Source organism: Diorhabda sublineata, chromosome 2 (assembly GCF_026230105.1).
Source record: "Diorhabda sublineata isolate icDioSubl1.1 chromosome 2, icDioSubl1.1, whole genome shotgun sequence".
NCBI classification, from domain to species: Eukaryota; Metazoa; Arthropoda; class Insecta; order Coleoptera; family Chrysomelidae; genus Diorhabda; species Diorhabda sublineata.
In genome coordinates, this window is record NC_079475.1 from 1841383 (window position 1) to 1866677 (window position 25295).

General features: G+C 31.8%; 1 protein-coding gene across 2 annotated transcripts in view; it reads left to right on the top strand.

Annotated features, from left to right (window-relative positions):
• LOC130452965 (transcriptional regulator ATRX homolog) overlaps positions 1–25295 on the top strand; it is a 38982-nt gene that overhangs the window by 2712 nt on the left and 10975 nt on the right. Inside the window, exons 3-15 of one of the 2 annotated variants that reach the window (XM_056792515.1) lie at positions 1402–2137; positions 4301–5072; positions 6093–6320; positions 6438–6562; positions 7499–7645; positions 7817–7904; positions 8030–8122; positions 10384–10629; positions 12846–13167; positions 15025–15292; positions 20769–21073; positions 22173–22322; positions 23788–24060. In XM_056792515.1, coding sequence (XP_056648493.1) covers positions 1402–2137; positions 4301–5072; positions 6093–6320; positions 6438–6562; positions 7499–7645; positions 7817–7904; positions 8030–8122; positions 10384–10629; positions 12846–13167; positions 15025–15292; positions 20769–21073; positions 22173–22322; positions 23788–24060 — 3753 coding nt within the window. The remainder of the gene's footprint in view (positions 1–1401; positions 2138–4300; positions 5073–6092; positions 6321–6437; positions 6563–7498; positions 7646–7816; positions 7905–8029; positions 8123–10383; positions 10630–12845; positions 13168–15024; positions 15293–20768; positions 21074–22172; positions 22323–23787; positions 24061–25295) is intronic. The other variant, XM_056792516.1, reaches the window with a different exon arrangement.

Genomic DNA, 25295 nt, shown 5'->3' on the forward strand with positions numbered 1-25295 from the left:
TAATTAAACTAACAAAGTGCTTATATATTGAAAGAGCAGGTAGTGCAACATATCAACGTATTGTTAGGAGTTCAATGTGGCAGTATTGCAGTTTTCACTGTTGAAAATGTCAATACTGACTACATTTTGTGCATAATACAGCTACTTTTTGTGAATGGAAAGGCTTTTTATGAATATTATGTGGGCTTTTGCCATTCTTGAACCATTAATGTTCGTACTGAGATGGAACTCTGTCTCATCATTCATACATAGATTATGAACATGCTCTTCTTGTCATGATTCAATTAGTGAGATTAAGCTCTATACTGTAAATATTTTCATGCAACCAATTAACATCATCAGCAATAGGAACCCTACTTTCTAAGTAACCCCAGCACTTTCACCGGTAAAGTGACATTTTTCATCATTTTTTTGTTTTACTTCTTCTACTTATTTTAGGGCTTGCCCAGTATTCTCCAATTTTTTCAGTCTCGATTTTGGGATGCCGATATCCATGATTTGGCCCATCTTTTTATAGGTCTGCCCGTTGATCTTTTAGTAGTTGGGTTCTCCTTGACTGCTTGAATCACCAGGCGACTCTTTCCCATTCCCATATGTCTACATCTGTCTAATGTCCAGAGAGTTACTACAGCTATTGATCTAAGGCTTTTTATCTCTGTTGTTTGAAGAAGTTGTTTTGTCCTGCACAGGTTAATATGAGACGAAAAGCTCTTTTGTATATATGCACCTTGCTTGGGGTGGACATGAATTTGTTACACTATATAACACAAACTTCTGGTGATTCTGGCTGCCTTGTTAGCTTATGATGCTTCTATTACTTGATGTTATGGTTCCTAGACGGTTGAAGTTCATAACTTAAGCTATTATCACTACTGGGTCTGTACTTAATGTCAAAGACTTTGTTTTGGGGATAGATATCTTCATGTTGAACTGTTCTGCTATTTGGTTAAATCTGAAAAACATTTGTTGTAGATTGTCTTCTGCTATGAGGACAGGATTATCTGCATAGCAATTTGGAACTCGCTGCTTCCCATTGTGCAGTTTTGACTCCATTTATTATGCAGTCTAGGTTAAAAAGCATTGGATTTGGACTGTCATCCTGTCTAATTCCTGTTGTTATTAGAATGTCTTCTTTGAGTGTTGTCGTGTTGTATTCCTGTATGGTTTGGTGAGTCTAGTTCCTTGACTTTTTTGTTGACTTGTTCTTTCTATAAAATGTATATAACGTCTTTGAGTTTTACCCTGTCGAAAGACAGGGCAAGGTTATCAAAGCATAGGAATGAACATTGAATAAGACTCCTAAGATTTAGTTATCTGAAAAATTTGAATAATGTAATTGTTAATTTTTTTTAATAATTGATTTGTTGTGCGTTTTTATCATCAGCAATTCCATTATTTCAGAATCCATTGATGAGAATATGGTTACTTCCATTGATGATGATATGGATCCATCATTCAATAAAACAACTGAGCTAAATACAGATAATGAGACTGAAATTTTACATATTGATCCATCTGAAGATCAAAACTTTAAAGTTGAAAACATGGAAAACGAGCACCCACGAATTCGATTAGTAGATTTGAATAAATTGATCGATCCAGACAAACATAAGAAATCAGTCAAGTTTGATACTTCTGTTATAATTTTATCCAGTTCAGATGATGAGAAAGTAATAAATAGTAAAGAAACAAAAACAGACTCTGTTAGCGAAAAAATAAATTTTTCTAAAAAACAAAAACCAGATTCTTTTGAATCGGGGAAATCTAACCACAAGAAAAATATCGATGATATCGATTCAGATATAGAATTGGACAAAAATTCCAGAAAATCTAGACGGTTAAAAAATGTCCAAAAACTGAAATCGAATATTAAAGAAAAATATCGACAAATCGAAACAAGAAAAAAACGTAAAGAGCGCTCTAAAAATACAGCTCATGTTGAAGTTATTTCAGATTCTTCCAGTGACTCTGAAACAGAAAAACAACAAAGAAAGTCAACTAGGATACGATTGGGTCGAAGCAACAAGATGGATGACATCAAACTACATAGCAAAGTGTATGTTCCGTTACCTTTATTTCAATGTCAAAAACTGAAGGAAGTCTATAACAGAAATAAAGAATATTTTGATATTATAAGGTAGAATAGTTATATCATTTTTTTAAATTCTAAATTACAGTTTAAATTTATTTTTATAATTCAACAACATTCAACTGAAATTTTGTGGTTTTTAAGAAAAAAATATTAATTTTCTTCGTTAATGTGAAGTATTAATTTTTAGATTGCACAAATAATTACTTTACATATATTTTTTCGTATATCAAAGCGAAGCTATCTCCAGAACAGTTGCACACTTTTTTCGACATTGAGTAATTATTTATCACATACTAATGCCAAAAGCTTGTGGGAAGTAGGGAAAAACTCAATGAATGAAACATTTCGAATAATATAAAATGAATAATTCTCAAATGTGCAGGTTTACTGTTGCCAGAACAGCCCCAATCTATGACCTTATATTCAATATATTTTATCCAAATTGCACCAAAATTATTGCCTTCCCTTTGGCCTCAAGGGGCACAGATGCTTCAATTTTTTTCTATGGATATATTGTAGACACAATGCAAATTCGAGCATTTTTCAAAAAATCAGCAAAACGTGATCCTGGAACTTTCTTGCATTATGCATTATGACTAGATAACAATGTAGGCAATTTGAGTAAATGCCAGAATAACATGTGTAGGAGACAACGTATATCGTTTTAAGTGGTTATTTTGGGGCATTTCACAATATTCTTGTTATTTTCTAGTCATAATTAGAAATGAGAAATGGATCTACTAATCACAGTTTTATTTCGAAAGAAATAAATAAAAATTTCTAAAATTAAATATGTAAGTGCATAGATTCTAAATAAACTTTGACTATAATGTAAAATACGAGAAGTACCTGGTCCTACAAAGAAAACAAACATTTTGGAAAAAAAAATTCATCGTAATCTCTTTTTAGCTCCATAAACCATAAGAATCGTTAAGCTCCTCAAAATAGCCATCAACTGCTGACATCACCTTTTCATTGTTGGAAAATCTTTGACCTCAATAGGGTGCATGAAGTATCAATTCAAACTTTGATTCATTAATTTCGACCATTGCAATAACAGATGTGTGAGCTGGTTCATTATCATGATCGAACAACACTTTCTTCTTGCCAAATGTGGCCCTTTTTGCTCGATTTTGTTGCTGAAATGTTTCAATTAGTTCTCATAATACTCGCCGTAAATAATTTTAATTTTTTGCAATATAGTCAATGAAAATTATCCCACGCTACAGATGGAACGGTCTTTGCCTTATTTAGAGACGGTTCTCCCTCTTCAGTCCATTGTTTTGATTGTTCCTTTGTTTCGGGTGTGAATTGATGGACCGTCGCCAAAATTTGATAACTCGATTACCGAATGTTGAATGAAATGCAACTGCATGTCTCAATGAGATTACTCGATCATAGACTTCATCTTGGAAACCAGCCGAGGAATCTTGAATTTTAGTTCTTCAAAACCAACATTTTATAATTCCTCTTGAGGTATCTGTCTTGTAGTGCCCTTTTCTGACCAGCAAAACAGTTTTGCCTTTCATTGTCAGTTGGACAAAGAGCACATTTAACTTCAGATTGTGATGAAGATAGAGGTTTGTTTTTGATATAGTCACTGCACATGATGCAACACACTTCAGTGTCACTTGGCGCCGCGTTTATTTTTTTCTATGCGTTTCAGATGATTCTTCTGAATTAAACAGACCTTGCAGTGGATGAGAATCGTTTTCTCTTATGTCTATGTTGAGATTAACCGGATTTTGTTCATGTATGGATGATGTGTTAAACAACAGTTTGTATAGTAAAGATAAGAGTTATCTAAGAAAAAAGATGTTTTAGTTTTTATTATGCAAATTGCATGGCATGATTGTGTTTGGTAAAACAAATGAAAAATAGAGTATTGAATATTTCCAAACCCATTTTAAACAATATAAACTTAAATATCCTTCTCAGATAACTCTCATTCTGAATCTTTACTAATCAAGCTGTCTTTCATACAAATTTTGATCTGTTTTTCAAAAATTATAAAAAAAACTAATTTTAAAACAGAAGAAACCTAAAATCAAGACGATTTAGAAAAATTTGATTTTAGTCTGATGGCGTCATTTTTTCTGCTTTTTATTTTTGAGTTTTTTAGACTTCAAATATTATATATTCACATATATTTAAATTAAAATTTTTATCAATAAACAATTCTGTTTTTGATTTCTTAATATGTTGTAGCCCGGAGAAGCGAGAATCATTGAGGAGGTCAAAGCGAACAAGAAACAAAGTAGAAAATGAATCTTCAAGTGACGCTGATGAATCACAGATTAAAAAAACTAAAGCAACAATAATCGACGGCGAGGACTCTCAATCTGATGATGCAAAGTTGCCCAAAAAGAGTTTAAAAAAACGAAAGAGAGATGTTGAAAAAGACATAGTTAATAGAGGAGATTCTGATGAAGGAAGATGCACTAAAACAAAAACGAAAACTATAAGTGCGGAAAATTCTGATTCAGACGAGAATACACGGAAAGAAGACAAATTATCAAATAAAAATTTATTGCTTAAGAAAGATGCAGGAGGTGAAAAAAGAAATAAAAAATTAACATCTACAAAAGAAACTACAAATTGTAATAATGTAGATTTACAAGAACAAGTTGACCATCCCTTGAACAGGAGTAATTCAGACTCAGAAAATGAAATGTCAAACGAAAGAACATTAAAAACAAGTAAAAATCAAAATGATGAAAAATCTCATAAAAAAAATATTTCAATAAAAAGTGCTAAAACTACAAAGGATTCTGCTAACGGGAAAACATCAGATTATAATGAAGAAAGCACCGAGAAAATATTGAAACATTCGAAATCAGGAATACATGTCTCTGAGGAAGATGAAGAACAGGAGGAACCTGAGATTGAACAAGACCCTCTCGCAGTAGATGATCCGTTGTCAACAGAAAACGACCTACCAGAACATGATCAAACTAATAGGGAAACGTCAGTGAATAAAGTTAGTATCATCTTAAATAAATACCAACATTTTTTTTTACTAAAATTCTTTCCACTTATCATATGGTTACAGTCACAATTACTCTGTCAGACGCGCTTTTTGATAACCCAGCTATCATCTTCAAAGACCAAAGATGACATTCATCATCGTTGTATATAGCTTCCAGTGGAGCAAAGGGCACCTGTGGTAAAACAATAAGGTCACTATCTTCTGTCACTATCTACTATTACTTTAGCCTCTTTCCATGTTAAGATTATCTTTTCTTGTAGATTGTTTAGGGGAGTCGTTTTGGCTTTATAGCATATACCTTAAAGATATTTTGTCCAAGACTCTACATCTCATTGTTCTGCTTCCAAAATTTGTAGACTCCTCCCAAAGGCTATTCTCTCAAGGTGTTAATACTACTCCTTCAAGCCTTTTAATGAAATGGGCAGGACATTCGCAGAGTAGATGCTCTGCTGCTTTCATAGCTTGCTCGCAGAATCTGCAGTTGTCGTCCTCTGATATGCCTATCGTTTTAAGGTGGTATTTCAAAGGGAAGTGACCTGTCAGAAGACTGGCCACAAGTTTCATGTCGTTCCTGGTCATCAAAAGAAGTTCATCAAACTTTTTAGTTGATATGGTTATGAATCTTTTGGATTCTCTTGGCATGGAAAGTTTCTTCAGTGAGATTGCATCTGATTCTTGAGTCTTCCTCTTAGTTGATTTAGTTAATTTTGATGTGGCATTTCAGTAGGGCTCTAGTCCTATGTATGAAGTCGTTGCCCTTTGTTTGGCAAGGCTTCCTGCTTCCTCATTGCCTGGTTTACCTTGGCGGCCTGGTATCCACATTAAACTGTAAATCCAGCGCTGCTAAATCTGTCTTGTCAAAAGCTCTTTCTATATCGGTGAAAGCTGTTAAGGCAATATCAATGCTGTCAAGAGCCTTTCCTATGTCTCCAACTAGGCAATGTATATATTTTGGGATAGCTTTGTATATTACTTCTTTAGCTCAAAATTTTTTAAATTAATATTTTTTAGGATACCATAAAAGATTCTGCAGATGAAGATAAAAGTGAGGAGAGCCATGATGATAATGATGTGGAGGTTTTGAATAAAAAAGATAAAGGCATTGAGGATGAATCTATAGAGTTAAAAAATAAGAGAGATGAAGATAAAGGAACGGAGAGGGGTGATTGTGAAAATCTTGATTCCGAGGATGAAAATAAAAGGGAAAAGAAAAATGAAAAAACGCCTCAACAATCAGACGTGAGTGATATGTTAGTTATATTTGGTTATCTCTCAGTTATCAATCTCATAATTTTCAGATATTAGATAACATAACTCTATTAAAAAAAATCATTACAAATTCTATTTCTGTTTCAGATTTCTGATGACGAAGAATCGACTAACAAGAACACCGATAAAAAAATTATGGTAAGCTCTGATTCTGATGAAGGATTTGGAGCTTTTTCTAAGAAACGGGGTAAAACAACTAAAGAACTTATAAGGTATGTTTGGTGCTCATTATCTCGCTTATGTCGTCCAAAAATATTTCTCATGAATAACATGGTTTTTACCACAGCTTTCTTTTAGCGATCACTAGAGGCGGTATTTGAAAATTTAAAATTGAAGAAGCAATTTTTTTAAAATGTACTCTATTAAGTAGCACTTTATATACCATAATCGAATTAATCGACAAATTTTGTGCATTTTTCATTTAACAAGATTTAGTTTCCCTTTAACTAAAATGTGGGGGAGAATAGGAACCTTATTTTAAAAAAATAGCTACAGAAAAGTTTGCTTGTTGTCTTGTATTTTACCAAATACGATGTAGCTCTAACACCTTCCTCCAAACTCAAGATTCCAATAGATTTCTTATTAGTTAAAAACCTAGGAGCAGGAAGACTCTGTGAACATATCGGCAAGTTAATGATGACTTAAAACGTGTTCCAGCTTGATCTGCTTATTCATGATTCTGTCCCGTATCAATCGGAAGCGTATCTCTATGTGCTTAATCCGGCGATGAAACTCTGGGTTCCAGATTAAACTTATAGTACTCATAATAGGTGATATTACAAAGTTTGTTCACAGATATGACACATGTCTTAATCGTTAGTTTTGGTAAAAAAATATTTGGTATATTCCACCATCTTTCCTTTACAGCTCATCAGAGGTTAAAAAGAAACAACCCTCCTATTTTATTACATATATGAAAACTGAATTATAAACTAGACATTAAAATAGTGGTTGGTAGCGATTAGTAGGATTAATTTCCAATTTTTGCATCTAATCGGCTCAATAAGTAAAACTATAAATATCTATTATAAATTTTTATTGTTTATTATTTCCACCAATGTAAAACATTCTTGTTAATATTGATAGCATTAAATCTTACAATCATTTTTTTTTTGTATTTTTGAACAAGATATGTTATGATTTAATAGAAAAGCAAAGAAGAAAATGAAAGTAGTAGTTTCCGATTCCGACAATTCAGAAAATGATGAGAAAGATAAAGAAGATACAGAAAAAGAAGTACAATCTATTTCTGAAGAATCAGACAAGCCAAAAGAAGATAGTGATGACAAAAAGAAGTATGTTTTTTTTCGATTGTTATCTACAGAAGAATTTATACTTTGTTACTATTGGTTTATAAAATCCAAATTTTATATAAGTAGAAGTATCAATGTCATCTTCGTAAGTTGCATTCTGTTTTTTAAAAATTTTTATTATTGTTATTTTTATTATTAATTTACACTTTTCAGAAAGTCACGAAGGAAGAGAATAAAGAGGACCAAGGACAGTAGTAGTGATAGTGACGAGGAAGTAGCAACAAGAAAAAATATTCGTAAGGTAAACATTTTTTATTATTAGAATTTTGGATTAATTAAACTATTTATTTTATCTAGTATATTGATTGATGAGTGTTGTCTTTTAGAGTTTATTATACCTCAGTATTTATGAAATGAAGTTTTTAGGTGTTGGATAAAAATTCTTTATCGGAAACGACAAAACAAGCAGAAGCAGAAGAAAAAGAACGGAAGGCACGTATTGCTGAAAAACAGAAAAAAGTGAGTATAGTATTTACAATATTGAACTTCCATTAATCACATTTTAAACTGAGGAATTGAATTATAATAAAAATTAATTATTACAATTTCGATTAGTACTTGAGTTTTGAGATAGACAAAAAAACAAATATTTATAATTGAATATGGTTTTATTGGTTTTCTAAATATTCTCCATTAATATCAATACACTTTTGAACCAATTGTCGAAGCATTTTTTCTATTCTGAATGAGATACCTCATAAACATCAACCGCTTCTCCATGTGTAGAAAAACGCAATTTATTTCGATGTCAACTATTCGAGGTATTTATATGTTTTGATTGTTCTAAAAGTCAAAGCGAGTTGATCGGTACTCTGCTTTTGGTTTAATCGAAAGATGAATGTTTCAAGTATTAATAAACAACTCAAATAGTACCTGTATGACAACACGTTATGAGTACGTTTACTATTAAAAATGTTAAACTCTATGGTGGCAATGTGAGATTTGACATATTCATATCAGTGTTGGCATATCTCAAAATTTCCGTCTTACAAGGTGAGGTTGGAAGCCTCTTTTATTATTGCGAGATTATTTTTAAACCAAAAGTTTTAATTGTCTGACGCATCTTTTCAAACGTTTACTGATGTTGAGTAAATGTTCGAAAATAGAAATAAAACAATAACTTTCGTTTCTAAAAATCAATTATAGCTTTGTTTCTAGAATAATAACACAAACAGAGAAATCTAATTTACCATTAACCGAAAGTAAAAAAATACAATATGAGGCAGTCGTTCAAAACGTCACAGGCGAAACGATATATAAATCGAGTCAGACAGGGTGACGGACTATCAACAACTCTAATATTTCACTAGATGGAGTAATAAAGACTGCAAGCTGACAGTTACAATTATTATTAAAGACGTCCAAATATGAGCATTCACAGATGATCTGGCGATAATAACGTGAAGTGTAAAGAGCCTAAAGGAAGTATTCTTGAAGAAGTTAGTAAAAAGGGACAAGAACTAAATGAACGGAAGACTAAGTATATGGAATTAAAAAGAAAAAAAATGTCCCCAAACAAAAGAATATAGAAATAGGGAAATATGTCTTCAAAGAGGTTAACAATTTTAAATACTTGTGAGTAACAGTTAACAAACATAATGAACTAGGAGAGGAAATTACTCAAAGGATGCAAGCAGGCTACCAAGCATATAATAAATTCCGGCTTCTACCGCTGCAAAAAAATCAGTAGACGTATAAAAATGAAATCTACAGAACAGCAATAAGGCTAACAGTAACCTATGAAGGAGAATCGATGAATGAAAACCCTTAAGAAATCGGCTCAAAGGGAGATCGAAAAGTCAAGTAACAAGTGATCTGAACAAAATGGAAGTCTGTGGATGGTGGAGTAATACCCATGACAGGATAAAGTGAAGAAAAATAGCGGAATAGCGAAATAAAAAATTAAAGAAATATAAACATATCGTTATTGTTACAAGACCCACAATTTAATTTAAAAGAATTAAAAATTACATTATCACATCTGAGGTGATTACTTCCCTGTGTTGCTTATTATTTGAAAAATCAACCTATTTTGAGATTTATGTAAAAAGTAAATTGTTTACAAATTAACATATGTAACAAAAGTTTTTGGAAAAACTTTGTGGTGCAATTTGAAATGACAAAATAATGTTAACAATTCATTTATTTAATTTTATTAACATATAGTTAACAAGAAACACAATTTAAATTATACTTAAAGGGCCATTTTCTTCAAATGCGCGCTATTTATGCTTAACGCATTACTTTATATGCTAGACGGCGTGATTACCAATTTGTAATTTTTTTTGTAAATATTCTACATTGAAGCTATTGCTCATTTTCGCCTTCCCAATCTTTATCATACACTTTTTTACTCAATACCTTCCAAAATTTTTCAATATGGCGGGAGATTATTTTCTTTTGGTACAAATAATGTCCTCTGGTATCTTTTTTCAGTACAAATGGTATGCGGTGAATCTCTAATCAATCTTTGGTTATTCTGGCGACATATGAAACATGAAATATTATAAAATCTGTGTTTTTGATGGCACCTAGATTCTAAGCTATTTTGAATTAAATTGAGGGCGACAAATGTTTTCCGAAAACTTTTTACATGGTTTCATGATTTTTTTCCATAATTGCTGTGGTGTTCATTTGCCGATATTTTTGCTAAGCTAATTGTCCAAAAATTGAGAGACCGTGTATGTCACATACTATTACATTTATTTTTATTTTTTTAGTATAACCATATATTTGAAGAAAAGAAAGACGCCAAAATCGATAAGGTAGTTTTGGATTATGACGCAAAAACTAAAGAGCCTCTTCTGGAGGTTCACAAAAAAATTGTCAAACATTTGAAGCCTCATCAAGCATCCGGTATTCAATTCATGTATGATGCTTGTTTCGAATCGGTAGAGAGATTGAAGGACTCCCAAGGATCCGGTTGTATATTAGCGCATTGTATGGGTTTAGGCAAGACGTTGCAAGTAATTACAAACATTTTTAATATTTTTTAATTAATCTAAAAAATGCATCTATACTTTGCAACCGATTTATGTAGTTTTTCTTTTAATATGATGCACTTGTCCTGAAACTATATTGTCCTCAAAGTTTATTTTGCTATTTTGACTACACAATTTGTAATAAATATTCCATAACTAAAAATTTTCTTTTCTTGGGCAGTTTTTAGTGCTACATTATAAGAAGCAACAATATTGTTGGTATGAGTATCAGATTTTTGGAAAAATATTTTTTCTTATAATCTGTAAATGGTCTTTTTAACGTCTCTGTTCATCGTTGAAACATCTTCTTGAATAGAAGTGTAATATCGTTTCATAATATATTCATTGAGAATAATAAGTACTTGCAAAAATCAATCCTCCCAACTTTGTGATTAAATAGTTTTATTCCTAATCGCTATCATGAACTAAATGTATGTAATTTTTCGTTTCTGTGAAGGCATATTTCACCGAGTATTTCAATCACAAAGATATAATTGATACTTGCTCTACATTAGAAAAATTATTAATTAACTCTCTTCGTCCCGGTTGTTCCAACCTTCTATAGGCACTAGAATCTTAGTGCCGAGTAGGACGAAGAGGTAACACAATCAGAAATGTTCGATAAGTACTCATATATACGAATACTGACAAAAGTCAAAATAAACTAAGTCGCGCGTGCCGAATCTCTAGGAGTAACATAATTGGGCTGATATCCAGGCGTTCGAAATCTGCTCAACACTCTGTCCCAAGAAAGAGTGTCCTTAACAGTTCGATCCAACGTCTTGTCTGGATTTGTTACCACATTAAGCTGCACGCTGTTCGATATTAAGAAGGTTATGAAAGAAAGGAGACTTGAAATTTCCAAAAGAAGGTAACTTGAAATTGCCTGGGTCAGGTATCAGTTAGTCAGGTTTAAGGTTTGTACGACTCATGAGCTTTTCACACCGTTATTAAGTAATCACCTTATGAGGCACTTTTTGGGTGGAAAGTAGAAGTTTTCAAGGGATGAAAAAAAAGGCTGCATTTATATGGCTTGTGTCTACCGGAAAGCTAAGTAATGTGATTTATGGCATCCAGAGTTACACGAGTAGCAGGATTATCCATCAATAATAAAATGGGATTATCTTTGAAGAAATTGACATATTGAAGAAGGGATTTTTGTTAGGAATTGTGGAAATCCCTGTCTCATCACAATTCTAAATTTGGTTAGCAGAGTACTTATACCTACTTTAGTATTAGGGCTTTTAGAGCTTTTAAAAAATTTGTCACTATTTTCTTTGTTAACTGCCATCAGGCATGGTATGGACATGGACCCGGGTATTTGTAAAGGTAACTTTTTTCTAAAATTCTCTTCACTGGATGACTGATATTGCAGTAAATGTGATTTCTACTTAGTCCACGATGTTAACCAATAGTGGTTTATTTTTTGGTAGCTGTTCGTCAAATTAACGACTTCGTCATATTACCCGATTTTATCATAAACCAATATACCTACTTTACTCTTAAACAAAATTCATTAATTCGTTTATACAGTAAATATCTGATTGTTATATTTTAGGTTATTCACATGATGTACACATCTTCTCATGCCGTCTTCTCATAAAGATTGGCGACCACGTTGTTCAATGTGTCTCTGTCCCTCGCAACAAGAAACAATTCTCCATTTTGCCCATTTTCTTATGTTACGGAGCCAGGATTTCTTCTTCCCGTCGATGCCTTTCTTTCCCTCTACTTCACCTTGCATTATATTCTGTAGCAGTATGTATTTGTCGTTGCCTAAGATGTGTCCTATGTAAGATATTTCTTCAATAGCTTTCTTTTGCGACCAACGCGTCTTAGTACTTCGTCGTTGGTGATTCTGTCAGTTTAGGGTATCTTCAGGATGCGTCTATAGAGCCACATCTCAAATGCCTCAAGTTTTTTTTATCATTTGGGCTTTCAAGGCGCACGTTTCCACTTCGTACACCAGTGCTGACCACACATAACATTCCATGAATCCTATTCTGAGGTGGAAGTTTAGAGTTCTGTTTGCAAACATTGAGGAGTACTTGACAAATGCCTTTCGAGCCATTTCAATTCTGATCTTGATTTCTTTCTATGTACACGTAAATAACAATAAATATGTTCTTAGTTTCTTCAGTAGTTTAAAATTTAATTAATATATATAAAATATAACTTGAATGTTATGTGTTTTTTTTTAGGTAATTTCCTTGGTCCATACATTGATAGTAAACAGTAATATAACTAAAGTTCATAAAGCAATGGTTGTTTGTCCTATAAATACAGTTCTCAATTGGAAATCAGAATTTAAAAAGTGGGTACCAAATAGCTCTCCAATAGACGTATACGAATTGGCGACGCCAAAGAAGAACTATGAAAGGCAATATACAATCAGCGAGTGGAATTGTGGTGGTGGCGTTTTGATTTTGGGTTATAATATGTTCAGATTACTAAGTAATCCGAACAATAAAAAAATTACGAAGAAAATGAGAACAGCATTTGTCGAAGGGATGGTTGATCCAGGTAATTATATAGACCATTAAATTTTAATGTAGTTATTGTTTCAGCACAGATATAGTAGAAACGATAATCTTGTATCACATGACCAATATGTCAACAAAAATATGAATCAAATGAAAATTTCTGTCAAATCAGTAGAAATAATCGTTATGACTAATATTCTAAAAGTCAGCCTTTTACGAATTATTTGGATTTGATTTATATGGTTAACATTCAACAGATTTAGCAAAACTTTTAATAAAAACATCCTTATACTGAGTCAATAAATTACAAAATCCAAATTTAATATTAGCTATGCTGGTTTAAAACTGGAGAACCGATTGTTTGCAGGATGACTTTGATTTTATATAAGTAGATATATATTTATATAGTTCATAAAAGTAACGTAATATTTAGTCTATCAACTTCTTAACTAAATTGAAATTACACTTTATTAACTGATTTATATTAGGAGCGTTAGTCTTGTAATGTTTATAGCAGAATATTTGACTAAAACTGTAGAATTGGGGCAGAAAATTTTGCTTTAGAGTTTATCCGATACAGAATCTGGTTCATAAAATAATAATTTTCTTGTCTATTAAGATTATAAGACGAAACTAACATCGCGAATTTTCACAGGAACACACATGATTTAAATTTTCTTGCGAACTACATTATCTATATAGCAAATCTGAAATTTGGTTTTGGAATGATTTTTTTTCCTTTTGGGGAATTTAATAAAAACTGATCTTACTAGTTCCTATCGAATTGTTGCCAACTTAGTTTGAGTTGATTTTTAACTCGTATACAGAATTTAATGTAGAGCAATAGAGGATTGACGAAAAATTCATTCAATCTAAACAAAAAGATTTAAAAATTAATACATTGTTATTCATATTTTATTATCGACAGCTGCTACCTGTCACTTTTGAAAAATTGAGAAAAAGGGGATAACGAAATGAGTTGAAAGTTTGCGAATTTCGGAACCTCTCACGTCCGTAATTCTCGAGTTGTAAACTCATCTCAGCTTATATAATTATATATATTTAATGTTTTTAAATCGTCTTGATTTTAGGTCTCTTCTGATTTAAACTGGTATCTTTTATAATTTTTTAAAAACCGAAAAAATTTGACGTTTTTATTTCTTTTAGACAGATCTAAAATAAAGGACATATAGAAGCATAAACATACCAAAAGATCTAAGAAATTTATATACACATACTATATGTAACAATGAGATTGTAATGTATGAGACTTTAAACACAAATTTTGACGTTGTTACATGTTTTATAACTTGTTAAATTGTAGCCGTTTCTTTCGTTTGTATAGGGGCTGTTTTGTTATGCCGTGAAAATGATCAGCGTAAAAATTCAGGAAAATGATGTTGTGAAATTAAACATGAAACTTAGGAAAACTGTCAAATTCTAACAACTGAAAATTGTGTGCAAAACTAGTGCTTACAATATTTACGTTTGAACAACAAGAAGCTCGATAAAATATTTGTATTGACACTTTGAATGCGATTAAAAATGAGTCAAATTTATTAGAAAAGGTACTAATGTGTAACGAATCTTAATTTCTTACCTATGATCCTGAAACAAAGCGTCAATCCATGAACTAGTAAAGTCCAACTTCGCCAAGAGTCAAAAAAAGCAAAAATGAGCGAATTAGAATTCAAAGCAATGTTTGTTTTTTTTTGATATTCATAGAATTGTATATCGTGGAAGAAGAAATCATGGCTTCTTCATCAAGACAATGCTCCAGCTCATTCTGCACTATCCGTAAAAGAGGTTTCTAGCCAAGTACAAAATCCCAGTGTTCCAAACTTCTCGAGCTATATATGTATAGATCATATTTTTCTTATAAACCTTTTTGTTTTAGGTCCCGATATAGTGATATGTGATGAAGGTCACTTGCTCAAGAATGAAAAAACTAATTTGAGCATAGCTATGAACAGAATAAAAACAGCCAGAAGGATAGTTCTTACTGGTACTCCTTTACAAAATAATTTGAAAGAGTACTGGTGTATGGTGCAATTCATAAAACCGAATCTACTTGGAACATATAAAGAATATATGAATCGATTCGTAAATCCCATTACAAATGGCCAATATACAGATTCAACTAAACACGACATAGACCTCATGAGGTAATTGATATATTGGTCATATCTATTTAAATTTAGATATATTAGAATTCCTTATTAACCTTTCAGACCTGATTTTTATTTAACAACAGTTGCCGTTGTAGATTTCTATATGTACATTAGAATGTATAAAAGGTCAGAAAATAATTTTTTACATGTTATAAAATTTATTGTCATAGAGGGGCAAATGATTAACATTATTGGGTTTTTTCTCATCCTTTTGACAGTTTTTGATTATGTTGATGTATCATCACAAGCTGAATTGGGTCTTCCTCTTTTACTTAAATTCTCAAAAGGCCTACGTGCCATTACGAGACCATTGGTTACATCAAAGTGAAAGTGAAGAAAATGAATTACTTTATTTTTTGAAAATAATTCTTAGTCTTTTAAATTCCAGTAATGAATTAGCTAGAACAAAATCTATCATGTGCATTATTAATCGCAAAATCCATTTTCGTGATTTTATGAAAATTCCATAGGTGCTAATCATTTCATCTAATAAGTCAACACCTTTCATTGAGTGATTGTGTTTTGCAATTACTTCAGGCCTCGGTATATTCAAGTATATATTAGATTTCTTGTTCCACCTTCTAGTAATATCTTCTTGTCCTTTTCCAATGAAGTTGGAGTTACACAAACAGTTTTGTTGTCCAACCATTTTACCAGTGAAATATTACCCGCACTCCCAACTTCATCTGTAAAACCCCTTTTATTTCTTTGTCAGACAGCACCGGCGGATTTTGCAATCGATTCAGTCTCACGACATGCTGCCCAAATTTTTTTTTCTGTTAGATCCTTCAAAACATCATAGGATGAAAAATAGTCGTCGCAAACAAGAGTTAATGATAATTTGGAGGAATTCTGCTTGCAAAATGTAAGACGCCACTGCCCCCTACTCCATATTGGTTAAAATTTTGCCCATCTAACACCATTTCTGTTGGTAGTAAATCTTCAGACGATTCTACTTTTTTCACACAAACAATAATTTTTTATGCCCCAAGGAACCATTTCCCCCTTAATGTAGAGGTTTTTCTCTAAAATCAGTTCCTAACATTAACTCATAAATGACGAACTTGTCTTAGCAATTTTTAGGATAACGAAGAAGATCAACGAAATATAAACATGTTTGTAACTAAAAAAACCTGTCCCTTGACATATTCTCTAGAAATAGAGTCGTATCCCAATATATTCTAAGTTTTGGAAACTTGTTCAGGGAGCTGGTGGCAATATGAAGTGCTATTAGAGTTTTCATTTCATGTTGATTAGTTAGCTTGTAAGAAGGTATTCCTATTTGCAGCGCCTACATATTTGTATACGGAGCCATTTCTTGAAATACATCATCTCCAATATATCGCAAAAAATACTGCAGTGGTGCATCTTAACTTTGTGGTGGACTGTGATTATTTGAATCTTGCAAAAACGTAGTATCCGGAGTAATAATCGCCTATCGCATCTCAAACATTGTTTTTTTCTTCTTACTGCTTGCTAGAGTTGATGTCTTATTCATGGTTTCTTCAAATTCTGGTTGATTTTCTTCAGATTCAGACTCACTGGAGGATTCTCTTTGGAAGATATTCATAATCGCTGCTATAATCTGACCAAATATCTATATCTGAAGTGTCTAAATTCTAAAAGATCTTGAATGTCTGCACCATTATTTAGGTTGTAACGCTTTTTTGTTGGCCTTTTTTCTGGAGGTGCTCTTGATGGACCTTGAATATATAAAATCCGAATGTCAACATAGCGTTCGTCAACCTAATGTACCGGGTGTCCCAATAAGAATGGCTCTCTGTCATATCTCGGGAACTGTTTATAGTACAGCTTCGGGGAAAAAATAATTATAACAAAAGTGACCTCGAGAAAAACCTGGAAATTATTTACAGAGTTGTAGGTCCAACGCCAGATGGCGTAATTGAATACCAAAAATATAAAATGAATAATTTACAAATTTTGCCTAATTAAGATGCATTTAAACTATGATTATCGCATTCTTCAAGAAATTCAGCGTATATTTGATTTTACAAGTATTAGTCTATCTCTTCAAATAAGAGGTGGGGGGAAGCGGGAGCTTTATTATGAAAAAACAACAAAACAACCTAATGAGTAACGTATACGCTAGAGGGCGCTATTTTTTTTAAATCTAGCTATCCTTGAAGAATGTTAAATGAAAACAAGCAGTTTTAATTAACGGATATGAAAGTAGACCAAATTAGCAACAGAATAGCGAAAACCGCATATCGATATCTTGTTCGTATTACGAGAAATCTTAAGAAATGTGTGAATTTTAAGCATTTTCCTTTAAATATAAATTACTCCGGTTTAAATGAACAGATTTTAACAATTTTTGACTCCTCAAAATTGTCTTTCCTTGTTCTATTAATAATAGTTCCAATTATTATGTCCATATTACTTATGCTGTCACCGGGTAACTGCGTTATAATCCACCCTTCTGTTGTAATCACGATCAACCAACTGTTGATGCAGTACTATATGATATGGATGAAATCTAAAAGAAATATAATGTCCTATTAAATATCTTTCCGGAATGATAAATAAATTATTATGTTAACATATAACCATGCCCACAAATAATATTATGCGGGTATATTTTGTTTAAGAAACATATCTTTTTACATCAAAATTTACCTGTGTCCTGTCAAAATACGTTGAACGGTGGTTCTGCTTATTCCCAAGTCTCAACTTATTGCTCTAATACTTAAATTGCACATATGCCAAAACATTTATTGTGTTTTCCTCTGAACGACCTCTGCCACGTCTTCTAAATACAGGAAGATTTACATTTCCAGTCGTTCTTAAACGGTGTATGAGTCGATGAAAAACTCTGCTACCGGGATGATGTCTTTAGGGATATTGTATGGTATATACCCTAGCCGCAACAGTTGTATTTCTCTCACATTCAAAGTAAATGCCTATCATATCAAATGCTTCTTCGTTTGTAAGAATGATCTTAGATATAACTTTTAAGTAAATTTTATATCGAATTTAATGCACACAAATCACAATGACACGTAAATGAACAAATTACTAGGTTTATTAATTTGACACAAGACATATCTTTTTATTTTGTTTTTTTCATGGCCACTACTTGTTTTTATATATTTCCATTTTAACTTCCATAACGCAGTTTCCCGATGACAGCATAAGTAATATTGACATAATAATTGGAACTATTATTAATAGAACAAGGAAAGACAATTTTGAGGAGTCAAAAAATGTTAAAATCTGTTCATTCAAACCGGAATAATTTATGTTTAAAGGAAAATGCTTAAAATTCACACATTTCTTAAGATTTCTCGTAATACGAACAAGATATCTATATGCGGTTTTCGCTATTCTGTTGCTAATTTGGTCTACTTTCATATTCGTTAATTAAAACTGTTGTTTCCATTTAACATTCTTCAAGGATAGCTAGATTTAAAAAAAAATAGCGTCCTCTAGCGTATACGTTACTCATTAGGTTGTTTTGAAATTATAACTCTCACATTGGTAGAAAGGAGCTCTCTCCAAAAAGACTAAGTTTGCATATAAGTATAACTGAACATAGGCGTTTTTTCATAATAAAGCTCCCGCTTCCCCCCACCTCTTATTTGAAGAGATAGACTAATAGACAAATATACGCTGAATTTCTTGAAGAATGCGATAATCATAGTTTAAATGCATCTGAATTAGACAAAATTTGTAAATTATTCATTTTATATTTTTGGTATTCAATTACGCCCTCTGGTGGTGGACCTACAACTCTGTAAATAATTTCCAGGTTTTTCTCGAGGTCACTTTTGTTATAATTTTTTTTCCCCGAAGCTGTACTATAAAACAGTTCCCGAGATATGACCGAGAGACATTCTTATTGGGACACCTGGTACATGATACTGTATATTCATTCAAAACGTAAATTTGAGCATCAAATATAGTATTTCATGTTTTGTAGACTTTTCTGAGAGTACATTTTTATCAATTAGTAACTTATTATACAAAAATTCCAATGAAATTGCTGAAAATTTTAGCAAAAATACAATAGGTGATCATTCACCGGGCAAATCCAATTTCTCGTCGGCCGTGTGCAACAAGTGTCTAATTAGTTGTTATTACCACTAGATGTCGTGACTTGTCTCAGTATTTTAAAACACATGTACATGAGAAAACATGAGAAATGCCATACGGTCTCAAAATGTAAACTGCAAACAAAATAACAATAACCATAAGTAGTATGTACACCATATTGTATCATAGATCTGAAAGGGTTAAGTAGTCACTACTACTGTCATTTTATACCAATTGGATAGTTTTTCCCATAAAATGTATTTTTTGACCATATTTAGTAAGCGAAAAATCGAGTCGAAATAGGATTATGTCATTATATATTAATTTTTAAAGGCGGACCAGATTTTTACCGAAAATACTGAGTAAAATCTGGGACTACATTAAGACACCCTTTAATGTATAGGAATGTTCTATTAAAGTAGAGCGTAATGTGAAACAGAACTAAACGAGGTTACCTTAACATGTAATTAATGAGGTTTAGAGGAAGATGAATAGATAATTGATTATGTATCAAATTCAAAAATTATGTTTTTTTTTGTAAAAATAAAACCAAATTATCTATTTCTTACAATTTGTTTTTTAATAAGCCATTTTTTAAAAATTTCTACAATCATCCATGCTTTTTATTGTGATCTACAGTCCTCAAAGCAATAAGGTTTCTTTGATTTGCCAATCATTACAGCTTAAATTTTTCTGTGCCTGTAGAATTTGTACAGAGCAGAATCGTTTTTTGCTGTATCTCCCTCCATAACATTTTTTATTTTTAAATGTTAATGTTTTATGAGGCAGACATTAAGTCAGCGTTAAAAACATCATTGTGATCATATCCATTTGATAAACTCTCCAATTGACTTTTCCATTCTATGCAAATTTTTTTGCTTACACTTGCACTTTCAGCCATATCGTGTCTGAAATTTCTCAACCAACAATTGCTAGTTTTAAAATTATGGATTTGCAGTGATTTAGCAGCTTTCTCCTTCATTATAGAGCCGCTAACACTAATGATTCTATTTCTATATTGTTTAAATTACGTAAACAAGCATTATTTCTAAATTAGGGAATTCAGCAATTCTTCATCTTTTACATAGAAGACTTTCGCCTGATTCTTGCTTCTTAAATAATTCATCTGCGTTTTTTAATATGATGGGTATGGACTGTACTTAGATCTTAGTGTTTTGTTTACATTTACACCAAGACTAAAAATTACACTGTCTGACGCACGTTTCGAGAACCAAGTTATCGTCTTCAGAGACTGAAGATAAACAGTTTACTGTATGAATATCACCAACGGTTCCAGAAATTCCAACTTATGATCTCTTATGGCTCTTTTGTTTGCACATCGATGCGATGCCCAAATAATTTAATATTTGTTTGTAGAGGGTTCGTCTTAAAATTTATTATCTATGTTTCATTTCAGAAAACGATCTCACGTTCTTCACAAACTCCTAGACGGTGTAGTACAACGACGAGATTATGCGGTTCTTGAACCATACTTGCCACCGAAACATGAATATGTTCTGTTTCTCAAATTATCTGATGTACAAGTTAAACTATACAGGCATTACATTGAGCATTATGCTCGCAAAAATGACGGATCAAATAGAACGTCATTTCTTTTTGCCGATTTTCAAGAACTACAAAGGATTTGCACGCATCCGAGAGTGCTGAAGGATAGAAGCGTGGAAAAGAAAGAAAAATGGGACGACGAAGAAGAATCTGAAGGTACCTAACAATTATTATGAAAATTTTTTTTTCGTAACCGAATTCTACGAGGGGTATTTTGTTTTAAATCTCCGATGGATTATAAAGTTTTTTATTGAAAAAATGTATTTGTTTTTATCAAAAGTAATATACAATAAATTGAGGCCGAAAAAAGGCTTTTTAAGTATTTTTTTTCCAGATTTTTTTTTCGAGATAACAGAAAAGTGATTTTTTTGTACATATCCGTGACTGTTTGATTTAGTACAAAATGGCGGCTGTGTAGCTTTTTTAGGATGACATCTCCTTTTTATTCAAAGTCAAGATAAAGATCTTTTTGTAACCTTTATACAGTGATTGTCGATCTCCCAGTACATTTGATAGCTATTCGGGTCGATTTCCATGTTCGTTGCCTCCATTATGTGCAAATATACCAAATTAGAAGATCTTCATTAGTTAGATCTTCTTATACTGGTTTGATTCCTTTATATACATAAATTGGACGAGCTGGTTTGTGTTTTTACTCAGCCTGAGCGGTATGCACTGCTTACTCTAAGAATGGCTCTGCTTTCCACCCTGGTTATTCTTTTGTGGTGGATTTCTATCTGCATAGTATCTCCTCAGTAGAGAAGTATTAAATTTGTGACTGACTTTGACAGTTTCTTTTTGGTAGCAGTCGGGACCCCGATATTTCTCATTAGTTGACTTAGCTTGTTGCTTTGTCTGCTCCTTTTATTATTTGTTCTCCAAAATTCATTTTCGAGTCTAATGTGAATCCTAAATATTTGATGGATTCTTTCGTTTCGATTTTCATTGCTTAAATATTGTCAAACATTTCTTTCTGCTTCCTGGTCCAGCAAAAGCTGGGCAAGCTGAACACCGTTTATTTTGTCTGAACACACAATCAAAAAACTTATGGCTTTATCCGGACGCCTGGCAACGCTAGATTCTTAAGAATATCAATATTTTGGAATTGATGACAACCCGGTCAATGGTCCACAAATGGATAAAGTGGTACTTTTTATGGTTCATAAGTGTGGATAAATATATTTTTAATGTATTTATATGATTGAATCTTATTCGGCCAAACATTCTATGTTTTTCTAATTTTAATGTATCAAAGGTTCCCTGAAGGATTTTATTGATGATGGCGAACTATCAACACACTCAACTTCTAGTTCTAACTCTAATAGTGAAGAAGATAGTTCTCATGAATCCGAAAGCGAAAAGAAGAAAAAGAAGCCCAGGATGACAAGAGCTAGAGCTGCACAAAGTAAGTAACTATTATTTTGATCCTGTAATCTATATTCTTATTTTTTATATAAATTTATTTCAGAATCACTAACAATAATAAATATTTGTGTAAATATCATCATAGAAATAGTAATATGAAATATTAGGGAAAGAAGAAAAAAATTATTATTTTGAATAATTATTACAATAAATTTTTGTGTTTCAACTTTTTTAAAGAAGTTCGATAAGGATTTATGAACATGTCTATAACAGATCTAGGTCTCTAATTTTAGGAATTGAACGATGTAGAAGTTGAGATGCTTTGCATTTTATGATCATTCAATAACAGATATTGAAATAAATTTCATCTTTATTTTTCAAATTAATTATTATATATTTCGAATTAATCAAAACAGTGCTAGTAAAAAAAAATAAAATAGTTTGTAACATGCCATTTGACTTGTTACGTTATTCTTGAAACATTTTGAATATTCCTTCTTTCCTTATATTGTGGCACAGAAGTCACTATCGAATTATTTATTCTAACATTCGAGTTTTGACGAAATTAGTTTGGTATCCCACTGCATTTGAGAAATTCAATAAAACCTTGGAATTTAATCGAAATTGTCCTCTACCTATTTACACTTTAAATCAAAGTGAATTTTAGTAAATTTATTTTTTATATTCGTTAGTAAGTTTTTACTTCCTTTTTTAATCATTGTTCTGACAAAAATTCTTCCTTTTGTTTTAAGCAAATTTTGTATGATGGTTTACCTGTAAATTCGTATTTTCTATTCATTTGGAGAAGAGAACAGAAGATTTCTATTTGGTTATATTTAAAAAAATATAAATTCAGTTTTTTTATGTTAAAGCACAACCACCTTTTTGTTCAGATCTATTCTACCTACTCGTTCCTTCTTCAGTAATTTCCATCTGTATTCCTATTTCCTTCCCCATTTTATTTTTTTCTTGTCGTGTTCCGGTTGACTCCTTTGGGCGTGGTTGAAATCTGACAGCTGTAGGTCAATCTATGGATTTCATTTCCAGGATATATTCACTGAACCATTTGAATACGATATGGACACAGATGATTTTTTTGTAAGAATCTACTTCCTTTAATTGAGTGACATCAATTTCCCGATGTGGTATTTACGCCCATGGTAGATCAAACAAAATTGTCGGTTTCGATCCAGTTTTTATAATCTGCAATTGATATTGGAAGAACTATACACAGTTTGCCGTTAAAGTTAAAAAATCGACGGGTTTAGTAAATCGAAAGTGAAACTTTTTATTTTGTTAGCGTTTTGTTGCACATCCCCTTTCAATTATGATTGTTTAGTACTGCCGTGAACAAAAGGAGTTTGACTGTCCACTGTCCTGTCCACAGCAGGACTGTCAAACTCCTTTTGTTATATATAATGTTGTAATTAAATTGAATTAATAATTTCATGTTTTTCCGCTAGTGCCTATTTTTTGTAATTTTATTAATGTACTGAAACTTCTAGAGAAAGACGACAATGCCGATAGTAGCGATTCAGATATTGAAGAAGTATCAAAGGAGTGGTGGCAAGAATTCTGTGATGGTGATGAATTAGATAATATTAAGAACAGCGGAAAATTATCTTTATTATTTGAAATTCTCAAAGAATGTGAAGAAATAGGTGATAAAGTATTAGTGTTCTCTCAATCGTTAAATTCATTGAATTGTATAGAATATTTCCTTGCTAAAATTGATGAAGCAACCGAAGCTGGGGATACAGAAAAAATGGGTTACAAAGGTGAGTGAATTTAATATTATCATTGAATCCTCTATATTTTGGCATCAAAATTTAAATTAACTTATAAATCGTAAAAACAATTCATAAATTTCAAAATTTTATGCTTTTAGGATTGAAACTTATCCAAAATCAAACTGAAGATGTCCTTTGAGACTAGTGGAAAAATATTATTGTTTATTTTGTTTTGTTATCATTCTCCGAATCCCAATGGGAGAATAAAATAATTAAAACTCAATTTTTTAATTATTTTTTTTTCAAAATGTATTCACAGCTTTTAGGAGATTCAATTTTTGTGTAAGTGATGATAGTAAAATACTCTGGAGTCACCAATTCAGTCATTTTCTGAAGAATAACGATCACTTCAATAAATTCGTTTCATTCCAAAATTTTCGGCAAAGAGATTACAAATTCAAATATTTTTGAATCTTGATCAGCTTATAAGTTGTTTCGATTGAAATTTTACTATAAAATTTAACCATTTCAGAAGATATTTATGTTAAAAAATCGTTCTATTTCACACATTGACTATTTGAAATTTTAAGGTTTTCCAATCACTATGTCTATTAACCATTACTTCCCATATTCTGCATTTCTTTTATAACATAATCCGAGACCTTATAATATCCTTATAAGTTCTTCAGAACATTTCGTTTTAGAACACTCCAGAATATAATTCTTCAGAACGTTCTTAGAACATTTTAGAAAACTAAAATATTGTTCTTCAGAACATTTCGTTTTTGAACACTCCAGAATATTATTCCTCAGAACGTGCTTAGAACATTTTAGAAAACTGAAATATTGTTCTTCAGAACATTTTACAACACTACAGAATATTGTTCAGGACGTTTACAGAACATGTTAGAACGCTCCAGAATATTGTTCTTTCAGAACATTTCTAGAACGCCTCAGAATATTGTAGTTCAGAACATTTCTAGAACGTTTTAGAACACTCAAGAATATTGTTCTTCAGAACATTTCTAGAACGTTTTAGAACACTCCAGAATATGGTTCTCCAGAACATTTCTAGAATGTTTTAGAACGTTCCAGAATATTGTTCTTCAGAACGCTCCTGGAACATATTAGAAAACTTCAAAATATTGTTCTTCGGAACATTTTAGAACACTTCAGAATATTGCTCCTCAGAAAATTTCTAGAACGTTTCAGAACACTCAAGAATATTGTTCTTCAGAACGTTTCAGAACAGTCCATAATATTGTTCTTTTTTTATGTATATT